The sequence below is a fragment of the Apodemus sylvaticus genome, chromosome 13, assembly GCF_947179515.1.
Source record: "Apodemus sylvaticus chromosome 13, mApoSyl1.1, whole genome shotgun sequence".
Lineage (NCBI taxonomy): Eukaryota > Metazoa > Chordata > Mammalia > Rodentia > Muridae > Apodemus > Apodemus sylvaticus.
The window spans coordinates 63,742,660-63,761,531 of NC_067484.1; the positions used below are offsets into that span (position 1 = coordinate 63,742,660).

At 45.2% G+C, this 18,872-nt stretch overlaps 1 protein-coding gene across 1 annotated transcript in view; it reads left to right on the forward strand.

The window, feature by feature from the left end:
* The window catches only part of Lars1 (leucyl-tRNA synthetase 1), a 50,667-nt gene that overhangs the window by 12,290 nt on the left and 19,505 nt on the right, over window positions 1-18,872 (forward strand). The window contains exons 11-22 of the mRNA XM_052155216.1: window positions 3,685-3,772; window positions 3,850-3,926; window positions 5,272-5,325; window positions 6,057-6,197; window positions 6,898-6,975; window positions 8,866-8,951; window positions 9,037-9,102; window positions 9,182-9,264; window positions 11,101-11,239; window positions 11,873-12,085; window positions 12,846-12,903; window positions 14,476-14,539. Coding sequence (XP_052011176.1) covers window positions 3,685-3,772; window positions 3,850-3,926; window positions 5,272-5,325; window positions 6,057-6,197; window positions 6,898-6,975; window positions 8,866-8,951; window positions 9,037-9,102; window positions 9,182-9,264; window positions 11,101-11,239; window positions 11,873-12,085; window positions 12,846-12,903; window positions 14,476-14,539 — 1,147 coding nt within the window. The remainder of the gene's footprint in view (window positions 1-3,684; window positions 3,773-3,849; window positions 3,927-5,271; window positions 5,326-6,056; window positions 6,198-6,897; window positions 6,976-8,865; window positions 8,952-9,036; window positions 9,103-9,181; window positions 9,265-11,100; window positions 11,240-11,872; window positions 12,086-12,845; window positions 12,904-14,475; window positions 14,540-18,872) is intronic.

Here is an 18,872-nt window from a genome sequence, read left to right on the forward strand (position 1 = left end):
TGGCCTGGTCCTGAACTTGTGGCAGTTCTTCTGCCTGCCAAGTCCTAGGGTTACAGCCGCTGTGCTCACCTGATCCTTTGTAAACTTCTACACGATTCGAAAGTCAAAAGATGGCCAGGCATGGGGGTGCATGCTTTTTTTTTAATCCCAGCACTTGGGAAGCAGAGGCACAAGGATTTCTGTGAGTTCAAGGCCAACCTGGTCTACAGAACAGCCTAGGGGCATTACACAGAGAAACCTTGTCTCAAAAAAAAAAAAAAAGCAGGGGGCGGAGAGAGATTGAGATTGAGATTTTTAGGACTGGGGCGCAGTCAGTAGAGAGCTTGCTCGTGTTATGAGGCCCTCATGTCAGTCCTCAGCATCATCAGGGAATGTAGACGACCATTCTTACACATTTTCCTTTCCAGAAGGTAGTCAAAGTGTCTGTGCTCTGTGTGTCCTTCCACAAGTATTTCCATGGGTTAGCAATACATATATTACAGGCAAATACACACCGGCTAGTGTGCTGTGCCTCACTTCCTGTCACCTTACTGTCTCTCGGCAGTCAGTACCAGACAGTTTCCTTGTGGTTGCTTATAACTACACAATACTTAATGTGGTAGCTTATGTCCACTGGGTGGCAGCTCTTATACTTGAGGGGAGTTTGAGTTGTTTGTCTTTTTGTTCTAACAGCATTCTCTGTTTTGTCTGAGAAGTTCTTAGAAACAATATTAGCAGTCCATTGTTTACTGCTCTTTCTATTTGTGTGTGTGTTATAGCACGGGTGTGGAGATTACAGGACAGCTTTGAGGAGTCTGTTCTCTCCTTCCACCACTCAGCCTGTCAGGCTTGAAGTATAAGCACTTTTATCCAGAGCCATTTTGCAGCTCTTTCCTTTCTGTCCCTTCAGTACTAGGGACTGACCATAGTCATGCTAAGCAGATGCTCCATCCCTGAGCTGTGCCCCACAGGTGTTCTCTCCCTGAGCTGTGCCCCACAGGTGTCCAGTCCCTGAGCTGTGCCCCACAGGTGTTCTCTCCCTGAGTTGTGCCCCACAGGTGTTCTCTCCCTGAGCTGTGCCCCACAGGTGTTCTCTCCCTGAGCTGTGCCCCACAGGTGTCCAGTCCCTGAGCTGTGCCCAACAGGTGTTCTCTCCCTGAGTTGTGCCCCACAGGTGTTCAGTCCCTGAGCTGTGCCCCACAGGTGTTCTCTCCCTGAGTTGTGCCCCACAGGTGTTCTCTCCCTGAGCTGTGCCCCACAGGTGTTCAGTCCCTGAGCTGTGCCCCACAGGTGTTCAGTCCCTGAGCTGTGCCCCACAGATGTTCTCTCCCTGAGCTGTGCCCCACAGGTGTTCAGTCCGTGAGCTGTGCCCCACAGGTGCTCAGTCCCTGAGCTGTGCCCCACAGGTGTTCAGTCCCTGAGCTGTGCCCCACAGGTGTCCAGTCCCTGAGCTGTGCCCCACAGGTGTTCAGTCCCTGAGCTGTGCCCCACAGGTGTTCTCTCCCTGAGCTGTGCCCCACAGGTGTTCTCTCCCTGAGCTGTGCCCCACAGGTGTTCAGTCCCTGAGCTGTGCCCCACAGGTGCTCAGTCCCTGAGCTGTGCCCCACAGGTGCTCAGTCCCTGAGCTGTGCCCCACAGGTGTTCAGTCCCTGAGCTGTGCTCCACAGGTGTTCTCTCCCTGAGCTGTGCCCCACAGGTGTTCAGTCCCTGAGCTGTGCCCCACAGGTGCTCAGTCCCTGAGCTGTGCCCCACAGGTGCTCAGTCCCTGAGCTGTGCCCCACAGGTGCTCAGTCCCTGAGCTGTGCCCCACAGGTGCTCAGTCCCTGAGCTGTGCCCCACAGGTGTTCAGTCCCTGAGCTGTGCCCCACAGGTGTTCAGTCCCTGAGCTGTGCCCCACAGGTGCTCAGTCCCTGAGCTGTGCCCCACAGGTGCTCAGTCCCTGAGCTGTGCCCCACAGGTGTCCAGTCCCTGAGGTGTGCCCCACAGGTGTTCAGTCACTGCTGCACCTAGTGCTTTGAAACAATCTTTCACTAAATTCCTCAGGCTGGCTTTGAACTTACTATCTATCCTCTGATTTCTTTGAAGTTGTGATCCTTGTGCCTCAGTCTTCTGAGCAAGTGGAATTACAGATGTACCACCAGGTGTGGGGTTGTTGCTATTTTTTAAATTAGCACATCTTAATTACACATCAAGTAGGCTTCATTATGCCATTCTAATCCATGTACATAGTGTATTTCAATCATTTTAACCTTCCCTGCATTACCCTCTCTTGTCCTCCCCACCCCCATTCTCAATGATTCTCTTCCTCATCCTTCTACTTTCATGGATTTGCTTGTTTGTTTTTTTGTGGTCCAGTAAGTTTCATACAGTTGCTGTTTTGTTTTGTTTTTTAAGACAGGGTCTCTTTACAGAGGTCTGGGTTCCTGGAACTCACTATATAGATCAGCCTGCCTCTACTTCTGGGAGTGCTGGGATTAAAGGCATCGCATATGTTACTGTACCTGTATACCTGTTCTTAATGTACCTTCTCACAATGTTAGTTAACACAGTTTTTGATTTCAGCTTTTTTTTTTAAAGATTTATTTATTTTATATATATGAATACACTGTATTTGTCTTCAGACACACCAGAAGAGGGCGTCAGATCTCATTACAGATGGTTGTGAGTCACCATGTGGTTGCTGGGAATTGAACTCAGAACCTCTGCAAGAGCAGTCAGTGCTCTTAACTTTTGGGCCATCTCTCCAGCCCGGATTTCAGTCTTTAAAACTGCTGTGGTATGTAAGTTGTACATATATGACGCTGATTCTACAAAAGTACACACACACACTACAATGGAATGGTGCAGTATGAGTGTACAGCCGCAGGCCCTTTGTTGTCTTATACAAGTACAGGTCTAGAGCTGGGTGGCACTCAGGAAGTAGAGGCAGGAGGATCACTGTTAGTTCTATGCCAGCCTGAGTTACACAGTGAGATAAGAGACACTCTAAAAGGAAGAGCGAGAAAGAGCGAGAAGACTGGCATTTTGTGCATATGTGATGTGTGGAAGGTGTGTCATGCAGTGTGTGTGGAGAATACCTTTTGGAAGTCATTTCTCTCCTACCACATGGATCCTAGGAATTTAATGGGAGTTGTCCGGCTTGGTGGCAAGTGCTTTCCCCTGCTGAGCCACCTTGCTGGTCCATTTTGGACAGTTTGTAGCTCTTGCCATGGGTCATGATGCTGTTTGTATCAAGAAATACAATGTCACAAGCAGTACATACGCCAGGATACTAAGATTGCCATTACATTGTCAAGTTTGGTATTATATCATTTCAGAGTTTTTTTTTTTTAACCATTTACTTAAAATCATAGATCAATGATTTTACTTTTTCCTTATTTTAAACTGTTTACTTAGTGGAGTAATTGTGTGTGCTTATGGTAAACAGTGTGATGTTTTCAAATATGTATACATGGTAGAATAGCCAAGTAAAGCTAGCTAACAAACAGTCCCTCACAGACTCCCCATTTTTGTTGTGAGAGCATCTAAAGCCATTGTGATTTTCTCCACGTCATTAGCTGCAGCGACTGCTTTGTGCAGGTGCAGATCTTGGGAACAAATCCATATAGTTTTCAGATGGAGCTTCTTGGCCTAAAAACTTGAATATTATTTTAAATTTTTGTCACTGCAGCTACATTTCTTCTCGTTTTGCTGCTCTTTATGCAGGAAATCCTTGGGGCTTCACTTTCTGCACCTCTGACCTGCTATAAGGTGATTTATGTTCTTCCTATGCTGACCATCAAGGAGGATAAAGGTACGGACTTTGCTGTTAGAATGTTTTGCTAATCGCATTCCGATTGTATTAGTTAATTTTGCTCTGTCTTTTATAAGGCACTGGGGTGGTCACAAGCGTTCCTTCTGATTCCCCGGATGATTTTGCGGCACTCAGAGACCTGAAGAAAAAGCAAGCAAGTATTCCTTTCATGTCCTTGTTTTTAATTCAGCCTGGTATCAGTGAGGTACTGCCAAGCAGCTGGGAGACCAGGCTAGGAGCATCCATGCTTTGTCTCTGTACTGCTACCGCTAACCTGGTTGTCAGGGTTTGGATGTTTGCGGTTGGACAAGACTATGACAATTTGAGAGGGCTATGTGTGTGGTGAGTGTGTGCACTGCCACACAGGGGGCAGAGTGGCACATTTGGTGTTCTGCTCTAGCATTGCCACCTTACTCTTGAGACAGTCGCTCAGGGAACCTGGAACTAGGTTGGTAGCCAGCCAGCCCCAGAGGGTTCTCCTCTCCACTGGGCAGTGCTGGGGTCACTAGAAAGTCTTGCTTTTCACATGTGTGCTGAGGATTTGAACTCACGCTTCTTTTTTTGTTCTTTTTTTGGTTTTATTTTTTAGTTTTTCAAGACAGGGTTTCTCTGTATAGCCCTGGCTGTCCTGGAGCTCACTCTGTAGACCAGGCTGGCCTCAAACTCAGAAATCTACCTGCCTCTGCCTCCCAGAGTGCTGGGATTATAGGCGTGCGCCACCACCGCCCAGCTGAACTCACGCTTCTTTTTTTTTTTTTTTTTTTTTTTTTATCTTTTTTCGGTTTTATTTTTTAGTTTTTCAAGACAGGGTTTCTCTGTATAGCCTTGGCTGTCCTGGAACTCAACCAGGCTGGCCTTGAATTGAGAAATCCACCTGCCTCTGCCTCCCAAGTGCTGGGATTAAAGGCGTGCGCCACCACTACCCTGAACTCATACTTTTGCAGTGGTGTTCTCACCCACTGACTCATTCTCCCAGCCCCAGGAAAGCTTTTTATTTTATATTCATATTTTCATTACAGCTAAGTGCATTGTTACATCTGACTGCAGTTCCTATAGGCATGTTTAACCTGTGGCCTGTGTATTACATGTGTCACAGGATAGCTGTAACCAGCCTTATTTAAAACATGAAGTTTTCTTTTCTTTTTTTTTCTTTTCTTTTTTTTTTTTTTTGGTTTTTCCCTTTTTCGAGACAGGGTTTCTCTGTGTAGCCCTGGCTGTCGTGGAACTCACTCTGTAGACCAGGCTGGCCTCGCACTCAGAAATCCAGAAATCCGCCTGCCTCTGCCTCCCAAGTGCTGGGATTAAAGGTGTATACCACCACCGCCCCACTGAAGATCTGCCACACAGGGGATCAGCATAAGTATAAGACCAGCAGAGGCTACATAGTAAAGGCTGGCCTCAGGGAAAAAAAAACCCTCCAAAACATTGAGTTTGCTTTTCTTATTGATTGTACCAGCAACAAAATCAAGCATTAATGCTAACTTATGAATTTTCTGTAGGCCTTACGAACAAAGTATGGGATTAGAGATGACATGGTCCTGCCGTTTGAGCCGGTGAGTATGTGAGCCTTCGCAGGCTTGACACATCTTTACATCAGGGGGAAAAAGAGGCATTTTCATGTTTTCCTTGTAACAAAAATAAATAATTGGTAGAGTTTCAAAGTAGGAGAGGGAATTTTTGTACTTTAATTTGCTAATTTCCTACTGTAAATAACAGTAAGAGAAAAGTGAACAGTGCGTATCTCCTTCCCACTGTCCCCTGTGGTTGGGCACAGCTTTTGGTTGGTGTAGTCTCTTACTGCACTGTCTGCATTGCAAAGATAACACCAGGCCACACCCAACTCATGAATATTTATTTTGTAGCCTTTCTGGATACTTAGTGATTGTTGTTTTCTTGTTAGTAGCTGTGGAAGAAAGGTCAGAAGACTTCTAGCAAATGACTACCTGAAGAGTCTAGGACAGTGAGCTTGGGCACGCCCAGTGCCCTGGATGTGATCCCTAGCCCTGGGGAAAGACTTCAAGACTTTAATATAAACTTGAAACAGTTCATAAACATAGTTATCACTGCAATTCGTGCCCTCCTTGGTTACTCAGTGACCTGTGAGGCGGGGCGAGAGCAGGAGTGCACACACCCATCTGCAGGCGAGTGCTCTGAGCGCTGAGGGCCAGGCCACTGCCTGCTGACAGTGACATCCAGGGTGACTTTAGAGCATCAGTGGCAAAGGGATGCGTCTGCATGGATTGTGTCTGTCTTTCAGCATGAATACATTCTGGTGTCTCCGCAGGTGCCAGTCCTTGAAATCCCAGGGATTGGAAATCTCTCTGCTGTGATCCTTTGTGATGAGCTGAAAATTCAGAGCCAGAATGACCGTGAAAAACTTGCAGAAGCAAAGGAGAGATTGTATCTAAGAGGATTTTATGATGGTGTAAGTCATCATTTTTATTGTTTTTATTTGCATCTGTATGCTCTGAGTGAATTCTTTGCTCTGGTGTTAAGTTTGCTCACATAGTAAGAAGTTTGGAAGCTAGTAGGCCTATAGCAGGCCTTTACTAGGCAGGGTTGGATCGAGAAGCCTGAGTGGAATATGCTTGGTTCTCTCTAAAAACCACCAGGATGATCATAGTGCAGCTCTCAACCTTCCTAATGCTACAGCCCTTTAATACAGTTCATTGTGTTATAGTGACCCCAACCATAACGTTATTTTGTTGCTACTTGGTAACTGTAATTTTGCTACTTTCATAAATCATAAATATCTGATGTGTAGTGTATCTGATAAGTAGAGCCTAAAGGGGTCATACATAGCCCACAGGTTGAAAACTGCTGGTGTAGGAGACTCGTCTCCATGCAGAAGCTTGAGCATAGAAGTGAGGGTATCTTCCTAGCTCTGCCCGCATCAGCTACAGCTGCAGAAGGACAACAGGACTAGACCCAGTTACATTTACAGAAACACTAATGCTACATGTTATTATCAGTTGTGTCAATTGTATCAAAATAAAGTTATGGTTATAATAAATGTGATATCTGTTATTCTAAAACTACTTTTGGTTTGGTGAGTTAGGTAAACTTAGCTAGGAAGCTCGAAGCCAATTTTAACTGTTCTGTATGTTTTCCCCTCATCCTTGTAGGTGATGCTAGTGGATGGGTTTAAAGGACAGAAGATCCAACATGTAAAGAAGACTATTCAGAAAAACATGATTGATGCTGTATGTGTCTTCTGGGGGCTGTCTGGGCAGAGCAGTCAGCTATAGGCCTAAGTGCATTAGTAGCACTGGGTTCTGCAGTAGAACCTAGCACCGCATAAGAGGTGTAACAGAGGCTTACGGCAGAAAGCAGGCTGTTGCAACTCACTGCCATCACATGTCCCGTGATAGGGATGAGACTGTGATTTAAGGCTGAGATGTGTGTCCTGTGTTGTAGTGCATGCCTGTCATCTCGGTGTCTAGGAGGTATAGGCAGGGAGATCGAAATCTCATGGTTAGCCTGGGCTGTGCAGACCCTGTCTCAACATGCCCCTCCCCCTACAACAACAAGAAAAACAAAAGCAAACCTCAAAAAAACCAAAGCTGGCCTGTGCAGAACTTACCCAGAGAACTTTGACAATGTGTCTGGCTGTGGCCACTTGAGGGGCTTTTGTTTTTTGTTTTTTTTCCCTTGCTTTGTTTTTTATTTTTACCTCCTATTTCTCCTTTGGCAGAACTCTGCTTAGCTACTTAGCTCTTAAAGTGTGAAGGTGGTCTTTATGTTTACTGAATTAAAAAAACAAAGCTGGTGATTCAGCTCTGTAACCAGGAGGAGAGGCTTGGGAACCATGAGTGCACCGCCAGCCTAGGAACTGGCTCCATGGCAAAGCAGGCTGGGAGAAGGCAGGGCGCTGGGGGGGGGGGGGAGGCAGGAGGTGGAGGAGGGAGGAGGGGAGTGGGGGAGGGGAAGGGAAGGCTTGAGCTCAGGTGAGGCATGCTTGATATCCCTGGGGAGGAAGAGACAGGCAGGCTCCTGGGGTTTACTTCACTAACCTGCTTAATGAACCCCAAGCCAGTGAGGGACCCTGTCTCAAAGGGAAAGAAAAGATGGACAGCACTTTAAGAATGGTGCCTGGCTTCTACATGCATGTACACACACACACACACACACACACACACACACTAACATTTACTTTGTCCTTCCACATTCTTTTAAATTTATCTTTGGAGGGGATATCTTTCAACTGTGTCACTTATTTTAATATTGGCATCCATCTGTGTCTCTGTCTCAGACTCCACTTTTCTCTCTCTCCTTTTTATCTTTCTTTTTTTTCTGAGATGTGGTATCACTTTGTAGTGTAGGCTGGCTACAAACTTGTGAGAATCCTCCTGTTCCAGTCTTGCAAGTGGTGGGATTACAAATGTGAGCTGCTATGCCCAGTTTTCTCTCATAGATCTCTAATCTAAATGTTTATGATGTGAGTTTGTTTGTTTGATTTTTTTTTATTGAATATAATCTTCATTTACATTTTAAATGCTAAAACCTTTCCCAGTTTCCCACCTCCGGTTGTTTTGTTTTTTGAGACAAGTGTCCTGAAACTTTTCTCTGACTCTCAGAGATCTTTCTGCCTCTGCCTCAGCCTCCTGAGTGCTGAGATTACAGGCATGTACTACCACACCTGGCTTTGTTTTGTTTCTTTGAGATGGTCCCTTAGTGTAGCCCAGGCTGACACTGAAGCCATGATCTTTCTCCTTCAGCCTCCTGGAGCCGGGATTATAGCTGTCCTTCCACACTTGCTGTCCTACCACACCTGCTGGAATATAGTTTTTGTTTTGCTGCATCATTTATTTAGTTTTTCTTTGAATTTTCTTTGTATTTTTATAACAAAAATGGAAAGCTCTCATAAGAAGCCCAACACTTGAACCATAAGATCAGAAAGTGCTAGGATGACGGGTAGCTTGTAAAGTGGTCCAGTTGATGAGGTGCTCTGAAGCCGGAACTGCCTGGAAGGGCACCTGGTGCCAGGGTGGGGAAGGGGAGTGGAGGGGAAGGGAGGGGAGGGAAGGGAAGGAAGGGAAGGGAAGGCTGGCTTGGACATGACAGCTGCCCTGTCTTCATTTACCTTCCTTTAGGGAGATGCTCTTATCTACATGGAGCCAGAGAAACAAGTGATGTCGAGGTCTGCAGACGAGTGTGTCGTGGCCCTGTGTGACCAGTGGTTAGTCCCTCTTGTAACAAGAAAATCACTTTGGTCACTTTGGTCGTTTCTGATGTTAAGAAGAGCTTATTTTGTTTACTCCCAGGTACTTGGATTATGGAGATGAGAACTGGAAGAAGCAGACATTTCAGTGCCTGAAGAACATGGAAACGTAAGATGGGAGAAAACGAAAGGGGGCAGGAGTGTGGCTGATGAAAGAACGGACACATTTTGGCCTTTGTTCTTCTTAGATTCTGCGAGGAGAGCAGGAAGAACTTTGAAGCTTCCTTAGATTGGCTACAAGAACATGCTTGCTCAAGAACTTACGGTTTAGGTCAGCAGACTTCTCATACTGTGTTTGAATGATAGCTAGACAGAAAATGCACAATTTTTCTGCCTTTCCTCCCCTTTCTCCTGGTGTTTGCTAACTGGGAAGTGAGAGGTTTTGGTGAGAAGATGTGGTTCCCTGTCACCTATCTAATGATAGATAGAGCTCTCTGACCACGTGGCTTTTCTATTACAATGTATGTATTTATCTTTGCGTGTGTGCATGTGAATATGGTATACAATATGTATATGAACATCTCTGAGCAGGCTGTGCATGCCTGTGCATGTGTGGAGGACAGTGGAGGATGTCTGGTATGCGTGTGTATATGTGAATATGGTGTATGTATAGGTATATGTCCATCTCTGAGCAGGCTGTGCGTGCCTGTGCACTGGAGGCCAGTGGAGGATGTTTGGTATGCGTGTGTATATGTGAATATGGTGTATGTATAGGTATATGTCCATCTCTGAGCAGGCTGTGCGTGCCTGTGCACTGGAGGCCAGTGGAGGATGTTTGGTATGCGTGTGTATATGTGAATATGGTGTATGTATAGGTATATGTCTATCTCTGAGCAGGCTGTGCATGCCTGTGCACTGGAGGCCAGTGGAAGATGTTTGGTATGCGTGTGTATATGTGAATATGGTGTATGTATAGGTATATGTCCATCTCTGAGCAGGCTGTGCATGCCTGTGCACTGGAGGCCAGTGGAGGATGTTTGGTATGCGTGTGTATATGTGAATATGGTGTATGTATAGGTATATGTCCATCTCTGAGCAGGCTGTGCGCGCCTGTGCACTGGAGGCCAGTGGAGGATGTCTGGTATGCGTGTGTATATGTGAATATGGTGTATGTATAGGTATATGTCCATCTCTGAGCAGGCTGTGCGCGCCTGTGCACTGGAGGCCAGTGGAGGATGTCTGGTATGCGTGTGTATATGTGAATATGGTGTATGTATAGGTATATGTCCATCTCTGAGCAGGCTGTGCGTGCCTGTGCACTGGAGGCCAGTGGAGGATGTTTGGTATGCGTGTGTATATGTGAATATGGTGTATGTATAGGTATATGTCCATCTCTGAGCAGGCTGTGCGTGCCTGTGCATGTGTGGAGGACAGTGGAGGATGTTTGGTATGCGTGTGTATATGTGAATATGGTGTATGTATAGGTATATGTCCATCTCTGAGCAGGCTGTGCATGCCTGTGCACTGGAGGCCAGTGGAGGATGTTTGGTATGCGTGTGTATATGTGAATATGGTGTATGTATAGGTATATGTCCATCTCTGAGCAGGCTGTGCGTGCCTGTGCACTGGAGGCCAGTGGAGGATGTCTGGCTCTATTCTATCACTTTTCACCTTACTTCATTGAGACAGTCTTGTTGAACCTGGAGCTAGGCTAGTAGCCAGAGCTCCAGTGATCCTCCTGTCTCTCCCCATAGTGCTAGGGCTAGGGCATTCAGGATTTTACATAGGTGCTGTAAACAAAATTCTGGTTTTAATGTGTGTGCAGCAAGAGTTCTTACTTATTGAACCCTCTCTAGCCATATGATATTTTTATGAAAGGACTCAAGAGGTTCTGTCAGTCTTGGTTTTGTATACTTATTTTACCTTTATAAATTATTAAAGTAGAATTTAGGGCTTCTTAGGGTTGTGATGTAGCTCAGTGGTAGAGTGCTTGCCTACCATGTGCAAAACCCTAGCTCAATTCCTATTACCACAAACAAACCACAATAACAATAACCCATCCCCAGACCAGCATTGGAAGGTCCTAGATGAGCAGCCTTGAAGATGGGGCTCCTGCCTCGGAGTCTCAGCTTCAGCCAACATCAGTGTTTTCCTTTTTGTGTTGCAGGCACTCGTCTGCCTTGGGATGAGCAGTGGTTGATTGAATCTCTCTCAGATTCCACTATTTACATGGCATTCTACACAGTTGCACACCTGCTGCAGGGGAATGACCTGCATGGGCAGGCGGAGTCTCCACTGGGCATCAGGTTGGTACAGAGTTAGAGAAAAGCGGTTCAGCTGCCCATGTTGTGACATCTTGGCTTACATATTTAGAAATTGATTCTTTCACGTTTATTTTTCTCAAGAAAATAGCAAGAGGCATTCACTTTTAATCTCAGTATGTAGGAGGCAGAGATAGGCCATTCTTTGTGCGTTAAAGGCTAGTTTGGTCTACATAGTGAGTTCCCGTCTTTAAAAAATAAAGAGCTTGGGGGCTGGAGAGGTGGCTTAGTGGATAAGAGGACTGGCTGCTCTTCCAGGGGTCCTGAGTTCAGTTCCCAGCAACCACATAGTGGCTCACAAGCCATCTGTAATGGGATCCGATGCCCTCTTCTGGTGTGTCTGAAGACAGTGACAGCGTACTCACATATATAAAATAAATAAATCTTTAAATAAAAAAGAGCTTGGTTAGCAGTCTTTTGTTATGTTTCGCTTTTTTACTGTGCAGCTGAGAAAGGTGATTAAGTCGCTCCTGTGCTGTCGGTCATGCCTTCTTGTTCTTAGGGCGTCTGCTTGTTCCTGTTTGGTGCTGGAGCTAATTACAGTTTTAATACACGATTAGGTGGAAATTCTGAAATCTTCAAAATAATGGTACATTTGTTTACTTTACTTCAATGCAGACCCCAGCAGATGACGAGGGACGTTTGGGATTACGTGTTCTTCAAGGATGCTCCATTTCCTAAGACTCAGATCCCAAAGGAAAAGCTGGATCAGTTGAAGCAGGAATTTGAGTTTTGGTATCCAGTGGACCTTCGAGCCTCTGGCAAGGATCTGATTCCAAATCATCTTTCATATTACATTTACAATCATGTAGCCATGTGGCCAGAACAAAGGTAAATGCTCAAGTCTGGGTGGGGTTCATTTATTGATAGTCCTTAAGGGTGTCTTAAGGAGTTGCTGAGGAGTGTTAGTTGAATTTCTTACAGTATGTATTAATGTGGAATGTGTGCTTCTTCCTGTCTTGTATCAATAGCCTAAAGAGTATACTATATATACTTCAGGTTATCAAGGGCACTGGTTTGCTCGGTGCATGAGTGCAGCGGTTTTAAGGCAGGTTGTAGAGTGCATACTGCAGTGTGTGAAGATAGCAGGGTGCTTATGACCTTTCACTCACCACTGCACTTGTTCTGCTCTACTTTGCTATTACAGTTCTTTTCTGGTTTCTTTTGAAACAAATTTTCATACATATTCTGGGAATTAAAAGCTATGTGTTTATATTCATGCAAAGGTACATGTACACTTTTGGGTTTTTTTTTTTTTTTTTTGCATAATTGCATATTTTCAAGATCTTCCTGATCTTGTTAATTGCTGAGCCCTGCTGTATTTCTGTTTTCATAACTTATAGGACCAATCTTTGGGTTCTTTTTAGTTGCTTCCTGTTGAAAACAGGAGCACAGCACAGGGAGCACTTCTGTGGGATGAGCCAAGCCTTGTTTCTGACCCTAAAACTGCAAAGCAAAAGCCACCCACAATTGCCATGCATGGTCTTGTCTCAACAAACTTCTCACTGTTAACATTTACTTCAGGGTATAACGGAGAATTGTAATTCTGTTGTACTTTTTGTTTTCTGTTTTGCAACTTGCACCTGTGAAGTGACAAGTGGCCTGTGTCTGTTCGAGCAAATGGACATCTGCTGCTCAACTCGGAGAAGGTGAGGCTCTGGGCAAGGCGTCTCAGCTGAGGAAGAAAGGAACAGAAATATGAATTAGTTAGAATTAAGGAAAGATATGTGAACTCTTTAGGACTAATAGCTGACCTAAATTTTAGCCTTTGAGTAAGCAGAGCAGACAGTCATGAGGTTTGCTAGGATATTAGTATTAAGAATGATTCAGATTAGGACTGGATGAAGGGAAGGAGCTGAGGACAGGCAGCACAGATCTTAGAATCGTGACCCAGGGGAAAATACCTGGCCTTTCTGTTTGATATTGGGACTTACAGCTCTTGAAGAACAAGAGAATTTGGAGCTTTAGGGGTTTCTCAATGTCATGAAATGCTAATACTGTTCCTGCCAACAAGGCTACCTTCTAACGCTTAGGAATATTGTCCCTTTTGCCCTTTTGCTGGCTGTGTAGGACTTATCTCAGTAAATTGTTTCTGAGTAAAAAGTTGTGTAGACTCCCCTCACCTGTTCCTCTAATGCCCTCTCAATAGAAACCACACACACACACACACACACACACACACACACACACGTACCCTCCCTCAAAAGTGACTGCATTTATTTCTGCATTAGTAATTAGGTTCATTGGACAACCAGTGAATGTTAGTGTCACCATCAGAATAGCACTGGCAGGGTTGCTGTTCTGAGTGTTACAGTGGGAGCTAAAGCATGGCTCAGGCCGCTCAGCTCCGAGGACCTCATGCTCTCTTCTGGACTCTAGGTGGGAGCATGCTCACACACACTCACACCATTCATAGATACCCTCACATACCCTCGCACATTCATAAATAACCGCTCAGCTCCAAGGACCTCATGCTCTCTTCTGGACTCTAGGTGGGAGCATGCTCACACACACTCACACCATTCATAAATACCCTCACATACCCTCGCACATTCATAAATAACCCTGAGGACAAATCGTTACAGTGGATACAGATACAGACTGAACAAACAGCTGGTGGTGCAGGTTACAGCGTGCGGTGTCATATATAGACAGTGCCCTAAAAGCCAAGGGTGATTTTAGAAGTTCTTCTCTTTGGTAGCTGCAGTGGCCCACGCTTGTCATCTCAGCACTGAGGAGGTGGAGGAAGGTGGTGACTCTTTATGAGCTCCATTCCCTCCATGGCAATAGTGAGAGCCTATTAGACTCTGGCATTTCCTTAACCTGCTGTGAGTGCTGCTTCTTTAAGCGCTGCTGATGGTCCTGAAACCCTCAGTTTACCCTCAGAGTTAGTCTGTTCTGTTCCTAGTGACTTTGGGTCAGTAAGGCTCTTCCCTGTGTAAGCAGCCAGTGTTCCCTGTTACAGTCTGTTCTGTCTAAGCTCGCCTTGCAGAGATCACAGTGGGACCCTGTCTTAGTCGCTTGGTGGTGGGGAACCCAGAGGATCCTTGGTTGTCTCAGCTTCAGTGCTTGCCTCTCTGTCATCTGCTGTGCCCACCTGTCCCTTTTCAGATTGTTTTGCCTTTGACTTGTCATGACCACTCTGATTAACTTGATCTGGATTGTTTTATTTATGTAAATTATTAATGCCTGATCACTGCTTTTGTTGTTGCTGTTGTTAGATGTCAAAATCTACGGGCAACTTTCTCACTTTGAGCCAAGCTGTTGACAAATTTTCAGCTGATGGTGAGTACATTTTTATCCTTGCTGTTATTCAGGTAGGGCTGCAGAAGACAGGTTCAGGTTGTTGCTTATTCCTTTACCTTTAACACAATTGAACTACTCATGTTTTCTCTGTGAATAAGCAGCACAATATGTAATTTAAATCATGAGAATTGCTGATATGACCTATTCAAGAAAAAATTCAGAGTATTTCGAGTCTTAAGAAGTTTATTGTGTACGATGTCTATGAGTGTGAGCACATTCGTTCTGTGTCAAATATGTGGATGCCAGATGACAGCTTTTTTTTTTGGTTTCACAACATGGTCTACAGTGAACAGATGACAGCTGTTTGGAGCTGATTCTCCCTTCACCTTGCTTTGAGCGTCTCTCGTTTGCGCTGCTCTGTGTGCTTCAGACTAGCTGACCAACGAACTTGTGGGTGATTCTCCCGAATTCTCAGAAGCTTCCCCAGTCAGTTGGGGGTGATAAGAACAGTGATCTCTCGGGGTGAATGCTTTGGAAGGCAGCTGGACTGGTGCATCTCACCCATTCAGTGAATCCATAGTAGTTACAGGCTCTTGTCCTGGCTTCCAGTACCAGGCATGAATTTCCCCTTTTAGAGTTGGCCTTAAATGGAAGGCTGCTGGTCTTACCCATGACAGCAGAGCCACTATTGCACAAGCAGGCACATCTTGCCTAGCATGTTGGTATTTTAGCACACAGGGAAGATAGCCTAGTAGGCATGCTGGTGTCAGTTCTCCACCAGCAGCCTGAAGGGTCACTTCAGGCACTACAGAGCCAGTCAGCAGGGTATGAGTTTCCATGTCAGTCCCAGAAATCTCTCTGTGTCCTTCAGTCAAAGCATGCACCTGTGGCATCTTTGGCAATAGTGTCTTACTGTCTTGCCTTGGTGTACAACCACCAGCCATAGTGATAGCTTTTATGATTTGTAGGGTCTTTGGGGCTTTCCTGGCCAACAACTCACATGAATGTACCCCATCTGTGGCACTGGTGGTTTTATTCAATAAACTTATGGCCCCTGGGAGGAGTGCCCTTTCACCTATGTTCAGCATGTACAGGGTACCTGTTGGATTTTTTTCCTTTTAATTAACCTAGCCCCCGCTGGGTTGCAAAGTAGTTAGAAGCACCATTGTACCTGGTTGTCTCTCCAATGGCTTTCCAAATCTGCAGAGCACTCAGGTTAGCATTATGTCATCTGTATAACAAAACCTTCTCCAGAGGATAAGCAGGACAAGGCAACATCCTGAGCCACCATCCTGTGACAATTAGGTTATAACGATGACCTTGGTGAAACATTCTGAAGGTCTGCTGTCATTTGTCCTCAGCAAGTGTCAGGTGACCCCAGAGCTTCACAACTAAGACATTAAAGTCAAACACAAGCAAGGTCTGATACAGATAGATAAGCCAATCCTTTGGATCAGTTGCTTCTTGCACAGATCAAGGTTGGGTACAAGGCATAGATAGGAGATTTAATTAGCTTAATTAACTTAATTAGCTCCCTCTAATCCCTGGTCATTTTCTCTGAGCCATTACATTTCCATATCCTGGAGCTCTTCCGTGGAGTCTTCCAACATTTCTCCATGCCTGCTGAACTCAGTGGGCCTGACGATCTGCTCAGGCTGACGCAGGGTCCAAATGTGCATGTGGCCCTGTTGACCTCTGCTGCACTTGCTGCTCCCTCGGGAAGAGTGACCCCAGGTTGGCACAGTGGCTTGTCCCCTTAGTCACCACAGCCCTTAGTGACTGTTGGGGAAGTTCCTGACTGGGCAATCCATTTCACCCGAGATTAACCTTTTCCTGAGCCATGTACGCTTCCCTCCGCTGGGAGGATAATCACCACCCTGGGATGGGTTTCTCCACCTTTCCTTGTATTGCTCTGTCACGGATGTTCCCTGTGACCTGCTCCTCGGCTTTAGAGAAGCTTATAGCACACAGTTTTGCATCCTATCGACATTTTCTTTGGAACTGCAGCCCAACACAGATCTTGCCACGCCCACTTTTGAGTAACCCAGACATAACTCTTCCTTCTGTATTACTTTTCTCTTATTTCCTCTAGCTTGTTCTTGTACTGTATAGACACTCTTTACATGATGCTCTCTCTAACTCATTTAGGGCTGCCAAAGTCTTTCCTACTTTTAAAGATCTTGCCCTACCAAAACCCTAAGCTCCAAACCAGCCTCGAGGCCACCACTGGATCTACCATGTGTTTAACTACCTCTGTGTGAACAGAGTTCCAGCTAGTCCAGTGAACTGTGTTCCAACTCAGGTTTTGCTATTCCTTGTTCCCTCAATAGTGTCTGCCCCTCCTCAGTGGTTCTCCAATTCCTGATATTTATGGGGACTCTAGATAGAGATAACCAAGTGTTCCTAATGGCTTTCATAAGCCAGTCCACTAGGGACCAGTTTCCCTCATACTGTCATAGTTATGTAGCCTTTGCCTTAGGAGGGACAGGAAGTTACAGTACTCACTTTCTTTGCCTCTGTACAGTTAGACTGATATCATCTGCCCCCATGTCCCATAGCGACACAAGCCAGACTAAGACAGACTCTTTTATTGCTTGTTTTAAAAATGTTCCCTTGGGCTGGAGAGATGGCACAGTGGTTAAGAGCACTGACTGTTCTTCTGAAGGTCCTGAGTTCAAATCCCAGCAACCACATGGTGGCTCACAACCATCTTTAATGGGATCTGACGCCCTCTTCTGGTGTGTCTGAAGACAGCTGCAGTGTACTTATTTATAATAATAAATAAATCTTTAAAAAAAAATGTTCCCTAATTCCAGCAGTTCAGATGCTAAATATTTCCTGATCACATTAATTTCTTGCATTCAATCATTGTTAATACCTGAACTGCACACTGGATTACAGAGATTCCCTTTTTCTACTTGAGTGCTTCTCCTCTCTGCAGTTTCCCAGGTGCTCCAAGTTCATGGCTCCAGGGAAGAGCTTTTGAACATAGATCTAACTTGTACTTGCTTTTCTTCTGGCCCCCAAGCCTTAAGAGGCAAGCCGGCCGGCACCTCCACCTCATCCTCTTGTCTATCTGTCTAATGTACTTGGCAGATCAGAAGCTAGCAAGGATTGTGCCACACCCTCCTTTCTTGTTGCAATTGCTCCTTTATACAAATGGCTTCCTGCTTGGCTGTCATCTTGGCCTCAGATGCAATTCTTAACTACTCACAACGAGGCCAGGCAACCTCTGTTACTGCTGCCACCAGGCTCAGCCCTTGTGCATAGTCTTAAAGACTGCAGAATTTCTTCCAAACCTTTAGCTTTTCAAAGCATCTTCATCTTCATGTGGTGGACCGCACCATCAGGCATGGTACCCCATACCACATAAATGAAGACTGCCATCCTGGGATTCCTCCCCCACACACTGTTAATCCTGAAGGCACAGCCTTATTTGATTGTCTCACTCCTCCTAGCAAAAACCAGTGCCATTGTCATCTCAGCATGCCTGGGAAGAAACACATTGTGCTGAGTGTGTGCAAACTGATACAAATGAGCACAAATAATACAAGTGTGATACAAAGGGCACAAAAGTATTGTAAAAAGTTGAGAGCCTTATTTTTGCTGTTGATCTTGGACAGTAGTTTATAACATTTGTTATTTCTTAATTTGCATGTACCCAGCTGAATGCATAATTCTTTCCTAGAATGTGTGGGTTTTTTTTTTTTTTTTTCTTATTTTGAGACATCATCTCATATAGTTTGGAATGGCTTCAAACTTTCTATGTAGCAAGGATGACCTTAAATTTCTGCTTCTAGCTTCCAAGGGCTGGGATTATAGGTGCTTGCCATCAGGTCTGGATTTCAGTAACCAAGTGTATATGTATACATATATATATGTGTCTCTTTATGTATGTATCTATTGGTATATATACACATATATTTGTTTATATATTTGATTTATGTTAGATCAAATGTGCACACATATATACATATGTATACACACACACACACACACACACACACACACACACACACACACACACACACACACACGTTTTAGTCAGGGTTTCTATTCCTGCACAAACATGCCCAAGAAGCAAGTTGGGGAGGAAAGGGTTTATTCAGCTTACATTTTCACATTGCTGTTGATCACCAAAGGAAGTCAGGACTGGAACTCAAGCAGATCAGGAAGCAGGAGCTGATGCAGAGGCCATGGAGGGATGTTATTTACTGGCTTGCTTTCCCTGACTTGCTCAGCTTGCTTTCTTATAGAACCCAAGACTACCAGCCTAGGGATGGCACCACCCATAATGGGCCCTCCCCCCTTGATCACTAATTGAGAAAATACCCCACAGCTGGATCTCATGGAGGCCATTTCCTCACCTGAA